General features: G+C 61.5%; 2 protein-coding genes across 4 annotated transcripts in view; one reads left to right on the plus strand and one right to left on the minus strand.

The window, feature by feature from the left end:
- The first annotated feature begins 549 nt into the window (after nucleotides 1-549).
- Nucleotides 550-4,167, plus strand: SMPD2 (sphingomyelin phosphodiesterase 2). The gene is made up of 10 exons (XM_008644695.2): nucleotides 550-800; nucleotides 1,262-1,358; nucleotides 1,445-1,521; nucleotides 1,788-1,881; nucleotides 1,970-2,059; nucleotides 2,411-2,493; nucleotides 2,687-2,819; nucleotides 2,891-2,995; nucleotides 3,072-3,228; nucleotides 3,438-4,167. The coding sequence occupies exons 1-10, from the start codon at nucleotides 751-753 to the stop codon at nucleotides 3,779-3,781; spliced, it is 1,230 nt and encodes a 409-aa protein (XP_008642917.1). The 5' UTR covers nucleotides 550-750; the 3' UTR covers nucleotides 3,782-4,167.
- Nucleotides 4,168-4,170: 3 nt separating this feature from the next.
- MICAL1 (microtubule associated monooxygenase, calponin and LIM domain containing 1) overlaps nucleotides 4,171-11,831 on the minus strand; it is a 9,889-nt gene continuing 2,228 nt past the window's right edge. The window contains exons 5-27 of one of the 3 annotated variants that reach the window (XM_017727197.1): nucleotides 11,669-11,828; nucleotides 11,468-11,575; nucleotides 11,189-11,287; nucleotides 10,956-11,111; nucleotides 10,658-10,758; nucleotides 10,134-10,391; nucleotides 9,618-9,733; nucleotides 9,409-9,535; nucleotides 9,062-9,134; nucleotides 8,496-8,643; nucleotides 8,234-8,421; nucleotides 8,022-8,128; nucleotides 7,888-7,938; nucleotides 7,713-7,790; nucleotides 7,204-7,378; nucleotides 7,032-7,114; nucleotides 6,470-6,923; nucleotides 6,244-6,353; nucleotides 5,994-6,092; nucleotides 5,777-5,870; nucleotides 5,600-5,699; nucleotides 5,429-5,502; nucleotides 4,171-5,324 (exon numbers count right to left, since the gene is read on the minus strand). In XM_017727197.1, the coding sequence (XP_017582686.1) occupies nucleotides 5,194-5,324; nucleotides 5,429-5,502; nucleotides 5,600-5,699; nucleotides 5,777-5,870; nucleotides 5,994-6,092; nucleotides 6,244-6,353; nucleotides 6,470-6,923; nucleotides 7,032-7,114; nucleotides 7,204-7,378; nucleotides 7,713-7,790; nucleotides 7,888-7,938; nucleotides 8,022-8,128; nucleotides 8,234-8,421; nucleotides 8,496-8,643; nucleotides 9,062-9,134; nucleotides 9,409-9,535; nucleotides 9,618-9,733; nucleotides 10,134-10,391; nucleotides 10,658-10,758; nucleotides 10,956-11,111; nucleotides 11,189-11,287; nucleotides 11,468-11,575; nucleotides 11,669-11,828 (3,090 nt within the window). In that variant the 3' untranslated portion in view covers nucleotides 4,171-5,193. Of the gene's footprint in view, nucleotides 5,325-5,428; nucleotides 5,503-5,599; nucleotides 5,700-5,776; nucleotides 5,871-5,993; nucleotides 6,093-6,243; nucleotides 6,354-6,469; nucleotides 6,924-7,031; nucleotides 7,115-7,203; nucleotides 7,379-7,712; nucleotides 7,791-7,887; nucleotides 7,939-8,021; nucleotides 8,129-8,233; nucleotides 8,422-8,495; nucleotides 8,647-9,061; nucleotides 9,135-9,408; nucleotides 9,536-9,617; nucleotides 9,734-10,133; nucleotides 10,392-10,657; nucleotides 10,759-10,955; nucleotides 11,112-11,188; nucleotides 11,288-11,467; nucleotides 11,576-11,668; nucleotides 11,829-11,831 lie in introns of all 3 variants that reach the window. The other 2 variants (XM_017727196.1, XM_017727198.1) reach the window with 2 other exon arrangements.

The following is an 11,831-nucleotide window of genomic DNA, read 5'->3' on the forward strand; positions in this document are numbered from 1 at the left end:
GCTCCTGTTTCCCCGCTCCCCAGCTTGCCCCGCTGCTGTCCCCGCTCCACCTGTTGCCGCTGTCCCGCTCCTTGTTCCGCTGCTGTCCCCGCCGCCCGCCCCATCCCTCCGGCAGCGGGGAGCGCCCCTCGGGGTTTAGGCTTGGTAGAAGCCGCCGGCATTAATTAGCGCGGCTCAGGAACGGGATGAGGCGCTCGGTAATCTCGCCGGGGCAGGCAGAGCCCGGCTGCCCGGACCCGCATCCTGGGGCCCCGGGGGTGCTCGGGGTTTGGGGTCTCAAAGAGGATCCATGGGCTTCCCGAGTGGGGAGGTGTGTGATGGTGTCCCATGCCCGTAGCTCGTGGATTCACTCTGAAACCAGGGTGAAAGTCCATCCTGGAACGCAACTCACTGACAGGCAGAGGGGTTGAGCCCTGTACCCCACCCCTGGCCCACCGGTGTCCCCAGCCACTGGATGAAGAGTCATATGGATCCATGTTTGGGTATATGGATCGCTGTATGGGGGCAGTTTGGGGTTCGGGGTGGGCCTTGCCCGCAGGGGGGGAGGGAAAAGTCCTGGAGCACTCTGAGCGCTCTTCCTTCCTTCCTGGCCTTTGCTCCAGCTCAGCCCTTCCGCCTTCCCAGCCTGGCTCCTTGGCTCTGTCCTGCACCCTGCACCGGCTTCCCGGGGCTGTCACTCCAACCCATTCCCTGCAGGTCCTCCCTTCTGCTCGGTGTTGCCCTCTGGCCCCTGCAAAGCCCCGACAAGCGATGGAGGGAGAGCCCACCCTGCGCCTCCGTATCTTTGACCTCAACTGCTGGTGAGTCCAGAGTTTGCTGGGTCTGCACCAGGCTGTGTGGGTGGAGATGGGGACACTGCACTGGGAGAGGTGTCCCACCTTGGGGTTACCTTCATGTCCCCTTCATTTTGGGCTCACACCACTCTCCCAGCCCCAGAGGGTCATGAGGTGCTTGGCTGGGTAGTGCCTCCTGTCCCCTCTGGGCTTGTTAGCCCCAGAAATACCCCTCATTTGCACCTCAAGCAAGGATGAGCTGCCTCAATTCTGCAGGCAGGAGAAGCTGTCCCCAGACAGCCTCCCTGCATATCCCTCTTGTCCCCATGTCCTCACATGGCCCTTTCCCCCTCCCACCTTTCCCATCTGCATCCTGCTTCTACAGGTACTGGAGCCCTCTTTCTCTCCCTCGCTTTGGGTCACAGTGGGCCCTGACAGCCCCCATCACCTGTCCCCACCAGGCTGTGACTGTCACCCCTCTCTGGCAGGGCCATCCGCTACCTGAGCAAGCGGCGGCAGGAGCGCGTCCAGCTCATCGGGGACACGCTGCGCCGGGAGGGCTTTGACCTGGTGCTGCTCCAGGAGGTGAGGGCAGTTTGTGAGCCAAGTGCAGCCATTCCCAGCCTGGGAGATGAGCGTGCCTGTTCTCAGCCTATCCCACTGTTCTCCAGGTGTGGAGCGAGCAGGACTACGGTGACCTGAGGGTGAAACTAGCAGGCTGCTACCCCTTCTCCCATTACTTCCGCAGGTGAGAAGGGCAAGGTCACCCCCCTGGGGCTGTCTGTGGGGCAGTGCCAGGGCTGTGCCATGTCCTCGGGGTTTAGCACTTGCAGAGACCGGTGCAGGTGCTTTAGGCCACCTCTGTCACTGTGGGAGACCCCATGCCTGGGTAGTGGGATGCTCACAGGAGCACACTACGATCCAGGCATCCAGGGAATCCTCCTGGCTCAGGGCTAGGGGGAGGCAGAGGTTTTGAGAACCACGTTTCCTCACTGTGCCATTTCCCTCCCACAGCGGGGTGATCGGCAGTGGCCTCTGCGTCTTCTCCAGGTTCCCCATCCTGGACACCCTACTCTACCAGTACTCACTGAACGGGTACCCCTACATGGTAAGCAGGGTGGGGGGCACATGGCACCATGGTGTCCATCCCCACAGAGCCTCAGTAGCCCTGACCTGCTCTCCTTCCCCTCTGGCAGCTCCAGCACGGGGACTGGTTCTGCGGCAAGTCCGTTGGTCTCGTCATTATTAAGATCTCAGGGATCATCTTCAATGTCTACGTCACCCACGTGAGCACCCCAGGGAAGAACCCAGCATGGGGGGGACAATGGGGAGGAGGGGAATGAGTGGCCGTACCCCTCTTTTACTGTCCCCTTGCTTAAGCACTGCTCTCCACTCTGCCCTGGACTATGCACTGATTTAATAAAATATTGCTCGGGGTGGGGAGGGGGCAGGGACCCACAACCTGGTTGTGCAGTGGGGTGAGCATCCCAGGCTCTCCCCAGTGGCGGTGACATAAAGACAGAGGTGTTGGCAGGGACTGTTCAGAGGGGTTGGGTGGGTTTGCAGGGAGCCTGGGGGCAGGGCAGGTGTTAGCATGGGAGTCACAGCCCCTGTGCTTCCTTTCCCTCTCTCTCCAGCTGCATGCCGAGTACTGCCGGGAGAAGGACGCCTACCTGCCCCACCGCCTGGTGCAGGCCTGGGAGCTGGCACAGTTCATCCGGTGAGCAGCTGCACGGTGTCCCCCTGCGGGTCCCCAGGACGTGTGTGGTCACCCCTGCCCCCGGGGCTTGCACTGCAGAGAGCTCCCACTTGCACCAATCCCAGTCAGGAATAAGGCTGAGGAGCACTGGGCAGGTCCCAGTCACTCCAGTCTGGTGCAGGGCAGGGCAGGACAGCCATCCCTGTCCCCACAGACACACCTCAAAGGCAGCAGACGTGGTGCTGCTGGGAGGGGACCTGAACATGCACCCTGAAGATGTGGGCATCCGGCTGCTGCGTGGCTGGACGGGGCTGCGGGATACCTTTGCTGAGGCCATGCGCTTTGAGGTGAGCTGGGGGGCTGAGCAGGGTCCCAGGGCACTCCAAGAGCCCCCCACTCACCCAGGCTCTTGTCTCAGGGCTGTAAGAACGGCTGCACCCTTGTCCCTGACAACTGCTTCATTGACAAGTCGGAGCTGCTGCCCTTCCCGCTGGGCATCCGCATTGACTACATCCTCTACAAGGTACGGGGAGCGTTGGCCACCAGCTGTGAGGGGTGGGGGTGAGGCACTGGTGTGACCCCCTTGTCCCCTCACCCAGGCCATCTCCAGCTTCACAGTGAAGTGTGAAGAGCTGAAGACCACCACAGGGCCAGCCCTGGGCACAGACATCCCCTTCTCAGATCATGAAGCTGTGATGGCAACACTGCACATCCAGAGGCGGGGACAGCCTGTGGGTGCCGCCCTTGGCGCAGCTGGTAAGTCTGGGGGCTGCTGCCAGCATCCACCATGTGCTGGGGGGACTGGTGCAGTTGGATGGAGCTTGTTGGGGATGTTTCCCCCTGCGGTGCTGCTTGTGGAGGGCTGCAGAGAGGCGGAGACCGGGAGAAGGGTATTGGGGTGGTATGGGGGGGCATAGGAATGGGATATGGAGGTCGCACCTCGCTGAGGGCCCCTGTCCCCGCAGACCTGGCGCTGGCGGACGTGGTGACAGAGGCACGGACAGAGGTGGGTGTGGGGCTGCAGGCGGCGCAGCGGCAGCGCTACTCCTCGGGCAGGATGGCCGTGCTGGCCTTGCTGCTGCTGCTGCTTCAGGCTGTGGCTGCACTGGGCATACTGGCCGGACTGGGCACAGAGCAGCCCTTCCCCAAGCTCTCCTTCTGCCTGCTGGCCTTCCTCGCCCTCGGCGTCCTTGTTCTCGCCACCGGTCTCCACCTGTTTCACACCATGGAGGTGAAGATGCTGCACGGCACCAAGGACCAGATGGGGATGGCACTGCGGGCGCTGCAGGAGCGTCCCAGCGAAGGCTGAGCTGAGGCTGTGGGTGTTCCACAATTGTCCCCTTGGCTCCACCGTGTCCCCTTTTTGACCCTTGTTTTTAGCTGACTTCAGATTTTAGGAGAGCAGCACTGCAGCCAGTGCAGTCATGCAGGTTTGACAGCTGCCTCCGGGTGAAAACTAAGATTTTTGGAGTAGATTTATTGCATTGACCCCTGTGAGAACCACGATGGAGGCAGATTTTTATTGCTGTCTTTTTAAACACACCCTTTTGTACATGGAGGGACCCACTGGCCTGGCTGGAAGACTTGAGAGGCTGAGGCTCCCCTTGCCTGGGGTGGCCTCAAAGTTTCTGCTGGTGGCTGTTCTGGCAACCAGTTTTGACTCAGATGGAAAATAAAGGCCGTATTTTAACCTTTGGCGCCGGGTCAGGGGGGCTTTATTTGAAGGGAGTGGGTTTGCAGCAGGATTGGGAGGGCTGGAGGAGGTGCTGAGGGGAATGGCAGGATGAGGGCTGAACACAGGGTGGTGTTGCTAAGAGAGGAACCTATGCCTGGGACCCCCATCCCAACACATCTGGGGCTGCCATTTGGCCACAGAGGCCACCCTGCAACAGCAAGGGACTCCAAGGGCATCTGAGGTCTGTGCAAAGACCACTATGGCATTGCCAAGCAGAAGAAATCCCAAAGGGGCAAGGAGGGACAGCCGCTGGTGTCCCTTGTCCTCGGTGTTAGAGTACTGGCCCTGAGCAGAATTCCCTTAGGAGCTACTGGACAAAAAGCCCTTCCCTTGCCCAAGGGGCTCATGGCAGGGTTCTGACCCTGGTTTCCTGCAGCAGCTGGGGACAGCATGAATGTGGCATCCAAAAGCAGTGGTGCAGAGCGGCTGATCAGCCCAATCTGTCTGTCACTGGCCCCCACTTGTACAGCCAGATGTCCCTTGAGATGGAGGGTGAGGCTGGGATGGATGCCCTCAGACCTCAGGATGTCCCAGGGTGGCTTCCAGAGACCACTCCTGATGGTGCCCCTGCACATATGGCATCTGCCCTGTGGGCTGCCTCTGGTGGCCACAGTCACTTCCTTGCTGCTGGGAGCCACCAGTCCCCTTTTGCAGCCCCCTGCAAGTCTCATTTTCCAACAAGCACAAGGCAAAGGCCATCCAGCCACGCACAGGAATGTCCTCTCAGCACCCCAAAGCTGAGTGCTTCTCAGTGTCTCCTCACGTGAGCATCTCCCAGCAGGTCTGGCCCCTCGGTGACAGACTTTGGCAAGCAGGGAGCTGGATTGGCTGCTGGCACCTGCGGGCAGCTGGGGCATCACCACCTCCAGAGGTAGCTCAGAGTGATGCTCAGAGGGATGCTCAGAGGGACTCTCACACACACACACACACACACACACTCTGCTTGTCCCCCAGGGAGGATCCCGTGGCTCCGGGGGCTGTGAGGATCAAGGCCGCAGTTCACTGAGTCGCTTCTCCTCCTGCATTTGGATGAGGACGTTGCGCTTATTCACCACGTCCAGCAGCTGCTTCAGGATCTCCTGCTCAGCCTTCTCATCTTCAGGTGTCTTCAGGGTTTCTGTGGGTGCAGGGGGCTGGAGTAGGGCTGGGAAGGCCACAAACCCTGAGCTGCTCCCCACACCATGCAAAGGCATCCTCGCCCTGGCACGTGCTGGCACTCACCCTGCTTGTTCATGTAACTCCGGAGCTTCTGGTCAAGCTGACACTGCTGCTCCTCCAGCTTCAGTTCCTGCACCCTGTGGGGAGGAAAAGGGTGTGCTGGGTACAGGGTTTGCAGAGGACTGGGCTGAGCTGAGCCCCCACACCAACCAGGGAGCATCCCCCAAGCCTTACGCGATCATGAGGTCCGACTCCTCGCTCATCAGGTTGTTCTTCTTCTGGACCAGGTACAGCAGCTGGTTTGTCCACCGTGTCTGCTGGTCAGCCAGGCTCTCTGCAGGACAGGGGAATGGTGAGTGGGGTGCAGACCCCTATCACAGGGTCACAGTGCTCCACCCACCCTGGCCTTACCATTCTCATCCCGGAGTAGCTTCTCCAGCTTGATGCCCTGCTGCTCCAGTTCCCGGAATGTCACCTCGATCTCCTCCAGCCGTCTCTGGATGGCCTGGAAGAGAAAAGCAGCTCTCACCTGCAGGCCAGCACCTGCCAACATGTGGCCACCAGCAGCAGGGGGACAGATGGAGGGGACAGTGGCACGCTGGGGACCTGCGTCTCCCCTGTGGGTTACCTGGGCTCTGCAGAACCGCTTCACCTGGGACTCCCTGGCCCGGCGAGCCAATGTGCGCTTCCAGGTGGGATATTTCTCCTCTTCCCTCGGGTCTGGGTACTGTGAAAGGACGGAGGCACAGGCCCTGCACCAGGCACCTCCTGCCTTGGCAGCCACAGCTGAGCCAGACCCGGTGCCTCTGTGAAAGGAGCAAGAGCCCCAGCTACCACGTGTGCTGGTGGGGCCACCAGCACTTGGGGAAAATCCTCACCAACTCTTTCATGATGCCAAGGCCTGTTCCTTCCTCCTCCTCCTCTTTCTCCTCCTCCTCCTCCTCATCCTCCTCCTCCTCATCCTCCTCGCTGTCACTCTCCTCCAAATCTGCCCAAGGAAAGAGCCATTTCAGGCTGGTTCCTCATGAGCAAGATGTGGGTACAGCACGTCCTGGAGGGACTGAGAGCTCTGCTTGTCTGGACACTCCAGTTTGTACCACCTACCTTTCTCCATGTCAATTTTCCCCTCCTTCTGCTTCCAGGCGCCTTGTCCGGGCCCCAGGGCAGGGAGGGCCTCAGGTGCTGCCTGGGGCCGCAGACGAGCTGGCTTCGGTGGAGGCTCAGGCTCTGCTTCACTGGTGAGGTTCAGCGTGGACAGACTGAGCTTCTCCAGTGGTGTAAGGATGATCTTCCTCCTGCCCCCACTCTCCTCGCCCTCCTCTGCTGTCCCTTGGGGCTCTGCTCTGGGAACCTCCTCTTCCCTCACATCCCTCCCAGGCTGTGCCAGCAGCTCCTGCTCCTCCATGTCACCAGCATCTGCAGTGTCCTCAACTTCCCCAGGCTCTTCCCCTGGCTGTGGGGCTGCTGGAGTGGGCTGAGGTGGACTGGGTGCCCGCTCCATGGGGGACACACGTGGGCTTCCAGCTTCTGAGCGTGGGTGGGCAGCAGCATCAGCATCCTACAGCAGAGCCACAGCAGAGGAGTGATGCACCACAGGGCCACGCCCAAGCACCCCCTCCACACTTTGCCTTTCCACCATCACCTACAGGGACTTAGGATGATTTACCCCATCAGGCAGTGCTGAAGCCTCATCCTGGGGCAGGTCCACGCTGGGTGGATTGGGGTAGTGCAGCGAGCAGTAAAAATGACCTGGGGGGAGGGGGGGCGAACTCATGCGATAACCTGCAAGGTGGAGAAGTCGTGCCCCGAGCATTCCCGCTCCCCAAAAGCCACCTCACCTTCCTCCTCATCGAAGGCGTAGTCGCCCAGGCGCAGGGTGGCCCCGCAGCGCCGGCACTGGAAGCAGCCGCGGGGGAAGAAGCGTCCCTCGGCGCTGGCTCGCTCCAGGATGTAGACACGGCAGCCACAGAAGTAGCAGGCGTCACGTTTCTCCCCTGTCCTCTCCCTCACCGGCTGCAGGGAGAGAGGACAGGCTGGGGTGGCACCGGGGGCCTGGCACCCACCCTGCCCCGTGGCTGTGCAGGCAGCCATGGGGGCACGGGGCAGGGCTCTGCCCCTCTTGCAGCGCCAGGTCTGGGTGCTCGGGATGGGTGAGGGAGTGGCAAGACTTGGCTCCGGAAAACCAGTTGGGTCAGGAAACAGGCAGGGAGGAGCTGAGAGCCTGTAGGCGTCTGCTTGCGCTGCCCTGGTCCCAGCCCTTGGCTTGGCCCTGCCAGCCACTGGTGCCCCTCCAGTGCCCACCAGCCCTGAGCAGGACCCTCCATCCCAAGGTGACACAAGGACCAACCTGCCCTGGGTCCATCACAGTGGTTTGCGGCAGCTCATGGGCACTGTCCGGAGTGTCTCCATCCAGCCCCGTGTCCAGCTACAAGTGACCCAAGGGGAGGGTCAGCCCCCCACTCTCCCCCCAGGACTGCTGCACCCCAGCAGAACACCCCTTGGGGTGCCTGGGGCAGACCCACCTCGGTGTCCCTGCGGCTCCTCTTGGCCTCAGTGTCCTTCTGGGCACTGTCCTGCAAATGCAAATGGGGTGGTTTGGGTGGGGAAGGGGACAGGGCTTTGGTGTGTCACAAGGGTCTGGGTGGGGGTCCCTCACCTGGGCACGTTTATGTGTCAGGTTCCGGCTCTTCTGCAGCTTGCTGAGGAAGAGGATGGCCCCTCGCGTGCCACGGGGAGACAGTGGCTTCTTGCTGACCTCCACCTCTGCACAGGACATGGCCATTTTGGTGGGACCCACCCAACAAAGAGAGCACCCAGCCAGCCCCAGTGGGCCTCAGGATGGGACAAATCCCCCCAGAAATCTCACACCTGAAGAGGTCCTGAAAACTTCATAGAACTGGCTGAGGTAGGTGATGAGGCCCAGGCGGTCAGGCTCTGCCATGGTGGCCATCTCAGCACTGGAGAGCACAGGCTGGATGCCCAGCTCCTGCTCTGCTATGTCCAGCATCATCTGGTGGGTCCGAATGGCATTCCGCGGGTCCACTGAGTCCAAGTCCCTGAGGGGAGACACAGCTGCCATCAGGGTGGGCTCTGCAGAGTGGAGGGTTCCGGGGGGGTCCCAGGCACTCACACCAGGTCCGGGCGGAAGTGGTGGATGAGGGCGCAGAGGGCCAAGCCACTGGTCCAGGAGGTGGTGAAGTTGCTCACGGCCACGCCAGGGTATCCAGCCGTGCTGGCCTGGCACCAGCTCAGCAGCTCTTCGTAGACATCTCCAGGGGCTGCTGGGGAGGCAGCCTGTGTGTCCCCATTCCACAGAGACAGGGGACAACCCCCCCAGCCCACCTCCCGCCTCAGCATCAGTGCTTTAACAGGAAAGGGATCCCATGGGAGTGACCTGAGACACCTCCTCTCCCCCCTGCAACCATCCCCGCAAGTCTCAATAAATGGGTTGATAAAGCATCTGTCAATATTTCATGGCTCAGCATCAGTGAAGGCTGGAGAGGCACAGTCTCCTCCCCAGAAGGCAGCAGGGGGACGTGGCCCGACGTGGGCCACAAGCAGAGGGCATAGAAACCAGTGGTGTCACCAGGACAGCCTGCTGGACACAGGCCAGGGCGCAAGAAACAAGGAGGGGGAGGAAAATCAAGGCAGGAGTCACTTGGGCATGGGCTGCTGGGCAGGACTGGTTGCTCCTACCGGTGCTGAGCCGGTTGTCGCTCTTCCTCTTGTGGTCCACCTCCACCGTGCCCACGAGGTAGAGGTCCTTGACCTGCCAATGGGGACATGCCAGTGGTGGTCACCACCTGTACAGAGCCAATGGCACTGTGCAGGGAGCTGGCCCCAGCAAGGGGGACACTGGGACACCCCCACACAACTCTCCAGAACCCTCTGCCATCCACAATGGGCGATGTACTCAATGTCCTGGGGACTAATAGCTTCAGTCTCACACCCTTTGGGGACAGGGGACCGGGCAAATTAGTGTCACCTGACAGCCAGGGAGGCTGGGCTGGCTGGCTGTCCCATGGCAGGACCTGGCCAGGTACCTGGCTGGCTTTGATGGCCTGCAGGTTGATGTTGGGGTAGCGCGTGGCCGGGTCGATGCTGTACTGACTGATGTTCTTGTTGGTGTTGTCTGGGGACGTCTGCGAGAGGCGCTGGTAGATGCTCTCCCTGGGTGCAAGGGACAGGGCTGGCATCGCTGCCACCATCCTCACGTGCTCCAGACCCAGCCCAGCGGGATGGGGACACTCACCTCTCGGCCAGCACCTCCAGTGGGGGTGTCCCAGCTGCCCATCGCCGCACCATCCACGCTGCGTCGAAGGCGGCGAGGAAGCCCCTGGCCACCCCGGTGCCCAGCGGCCAGAAGGGCTGCGAAGGGAAAGGCAGAGCTGGAACTGGAGTTGCATGGCTGGTCAGGGCAGCTGGGAGGAGGCTGAGAGCTGCCAGGCTTGGCCAGGGATGAAAGAGGGAGTGGCGGCAGGACGCGCACAGAGAGGATGGGTGGCCGTCTCCTCCCCAGCCAGTACAGCTGCTTCTGGGGGGGGCTGGGCTGCTCCTCCATCCTGAACCAACCCCAAATCTCTGGTGGGGCTGGAGAAGGGGGATAACCTCCCCAAAGCATACCACTACTGGGAGCCTGCCCAAGGATGGGGTGCACTGGGCAACTGGGATGAGAAGCACTTAGGGAGGGGAAATATATTGCAACCAATGCATCTTACAGGCAGAGGGAAGTGGAGGCATGAGGTGGTGCTGCAGGGGAATCTCTCACCTCCACCAAGCAGTCGCCCACCAGCCCCAGGAGCAGCCGGCTCCCGTTGTGCTCCCGCACCAGCGCCGCGTTCTCCGAGCGCGTCATGCAGGTGAAGTCGAACATGTCGACATCCGGCAGGTCCCGGTGGTTGAGGGCAAACTCCAGTTCGGGCAGGCAGTAGTTGGTGGAGAAGTTGGCAGCTTCTTTGGCGTAGCTAAGGAGGGCGTCCCAGTTCACATTGTCTGGGGACAGGAGGCTCTCGATGTCCGCTTTGTCCTGCAGAGATGGGGTGAAGCTGGCTGGGGTGTGGGAGGTGCTGTTTGTCCCTCAGCCCAGGAGCACGCAGCTCTGGGGTGCAGCTGTGCCACCTGCACTCTGAGAACCCTGGAAGGATTTTTCCTGCGGCACAGGCAACAGCTGCTGCAGCCTCCACCACCCCAGGGGTGTGCAGTCAAACCAGCACCCACGATTTGCATCCTGCTTTCAAGGCTTTCAGCTGCCCATTGCTGTGGGATCCCAGGGTCAGATCCTGCCCTTCTCACCTGGAGGATGACCCCCTTCTTGAGCAGGCTCTGCTTCTTGGCCGTCATGACGAAATAGTGAGTGTCATCCTTGTAGTACACGATGTTTTCCAGGTCGATGCCTGGTGATGGGAAGGGGCTGAGCCAGGGCCACAGGGTGCCCCAGCACTGGGCTCAGACACCAAATGTCCCCTGCAGTGGGATACCATGTCGGGAAATGCAGCCCATCACCGGGGACATCCTGGGGCTGAGCCTCCAGCTCCCTCAGGAGGGGACAGGAGCCCCCAGCGCCCCCCATGTGGGGGCTGGGACCACTGACCTGTTTTGTTGTAGAGGTTCTGGAAGAACTTCTGGTTGTAGATTCGGGCTACGCCGCTGATCTCAGCCACCTCCACCTCGGCCCGGCTGTGGCGGTTGATGAAGTTGGTGGTGATGCCAATGGCCAACTTCCCACGCGTCTCCTTCCGCTTGAACCCTGCAGGAGGGGAGAGGCGTGAGCCCCCACCCAGCCCCCCACATTGGTCCTGGGGCTGCAGGGACACCTGATGTCACCTTCAGGGACAAATTTGCCACCGCCAGCTGAGATGAGGACGTCGAACTCGTAGTGGGTGAGGGGAGAGGAGCTGGGCTGCAGCACAGCCTGCCAGCCACCTGCAGGGAGAAGGGGGGTCATGAATGTGCTGGTTCCCAGGGAGCAGGGAAAGGGTTGCATCTCATTCCCCCCAAAAAGGCATGCCTTGGGCTAGCAGAAGGATTGGGGAGCCCAGAGTGGCCACGCACAGCCCTGTCCTTGTCCCCAGGAAAGCCACCCGCCCTGCACAGATACCGTACCTGCCTTGCCCGTGGGGGGAACAAGGCCCTCAAACCGCACATTGATGTGCACCTCTACCCCCAGGAGCAAAGCCACCTCCAGCAGGATCAGCTGGAGCTGCCGAATACCTGGGAGGGCAGAGGGGTACTCAGGGCTGCACCCCTGGGTCCCTGGACTCCCCACAGTCAGGGACCCCAGAGCCTGGGTCTCCTAAAACTCACTGATGTGGTCCAGCGTGCCAGTGCAGAAGCGCCCATAGAACTTCTTGGCGCCCAGCGCCCGCAGGTCGTGGATGGTGAAGGGCCAGAGGTGCAGGACGTTGTTGCGGGAGAAGGAGTCGCGCTTCTCCAGCAGCACCACGAGGGCACCCAACAGCGCCAGCTC

The sequence above is a fragment of the Corvus brachyrhynchos genome, unplaced genomic scaffold, assembly GCF_000691975.1.
Source record: "Corvus brachyrhynchos isolate BGI_N302 unplaced genomic scaffold, ASM69197v1 scaffold72, whole genome shotgun sequence".
In the NCBI taxonomy this organism is placed as follows: Eukaryota; Metazoa; Chordata; class Aves; order Passeriformes; family Corvidae; genus Corvus; species Corvus brachyrhynchos.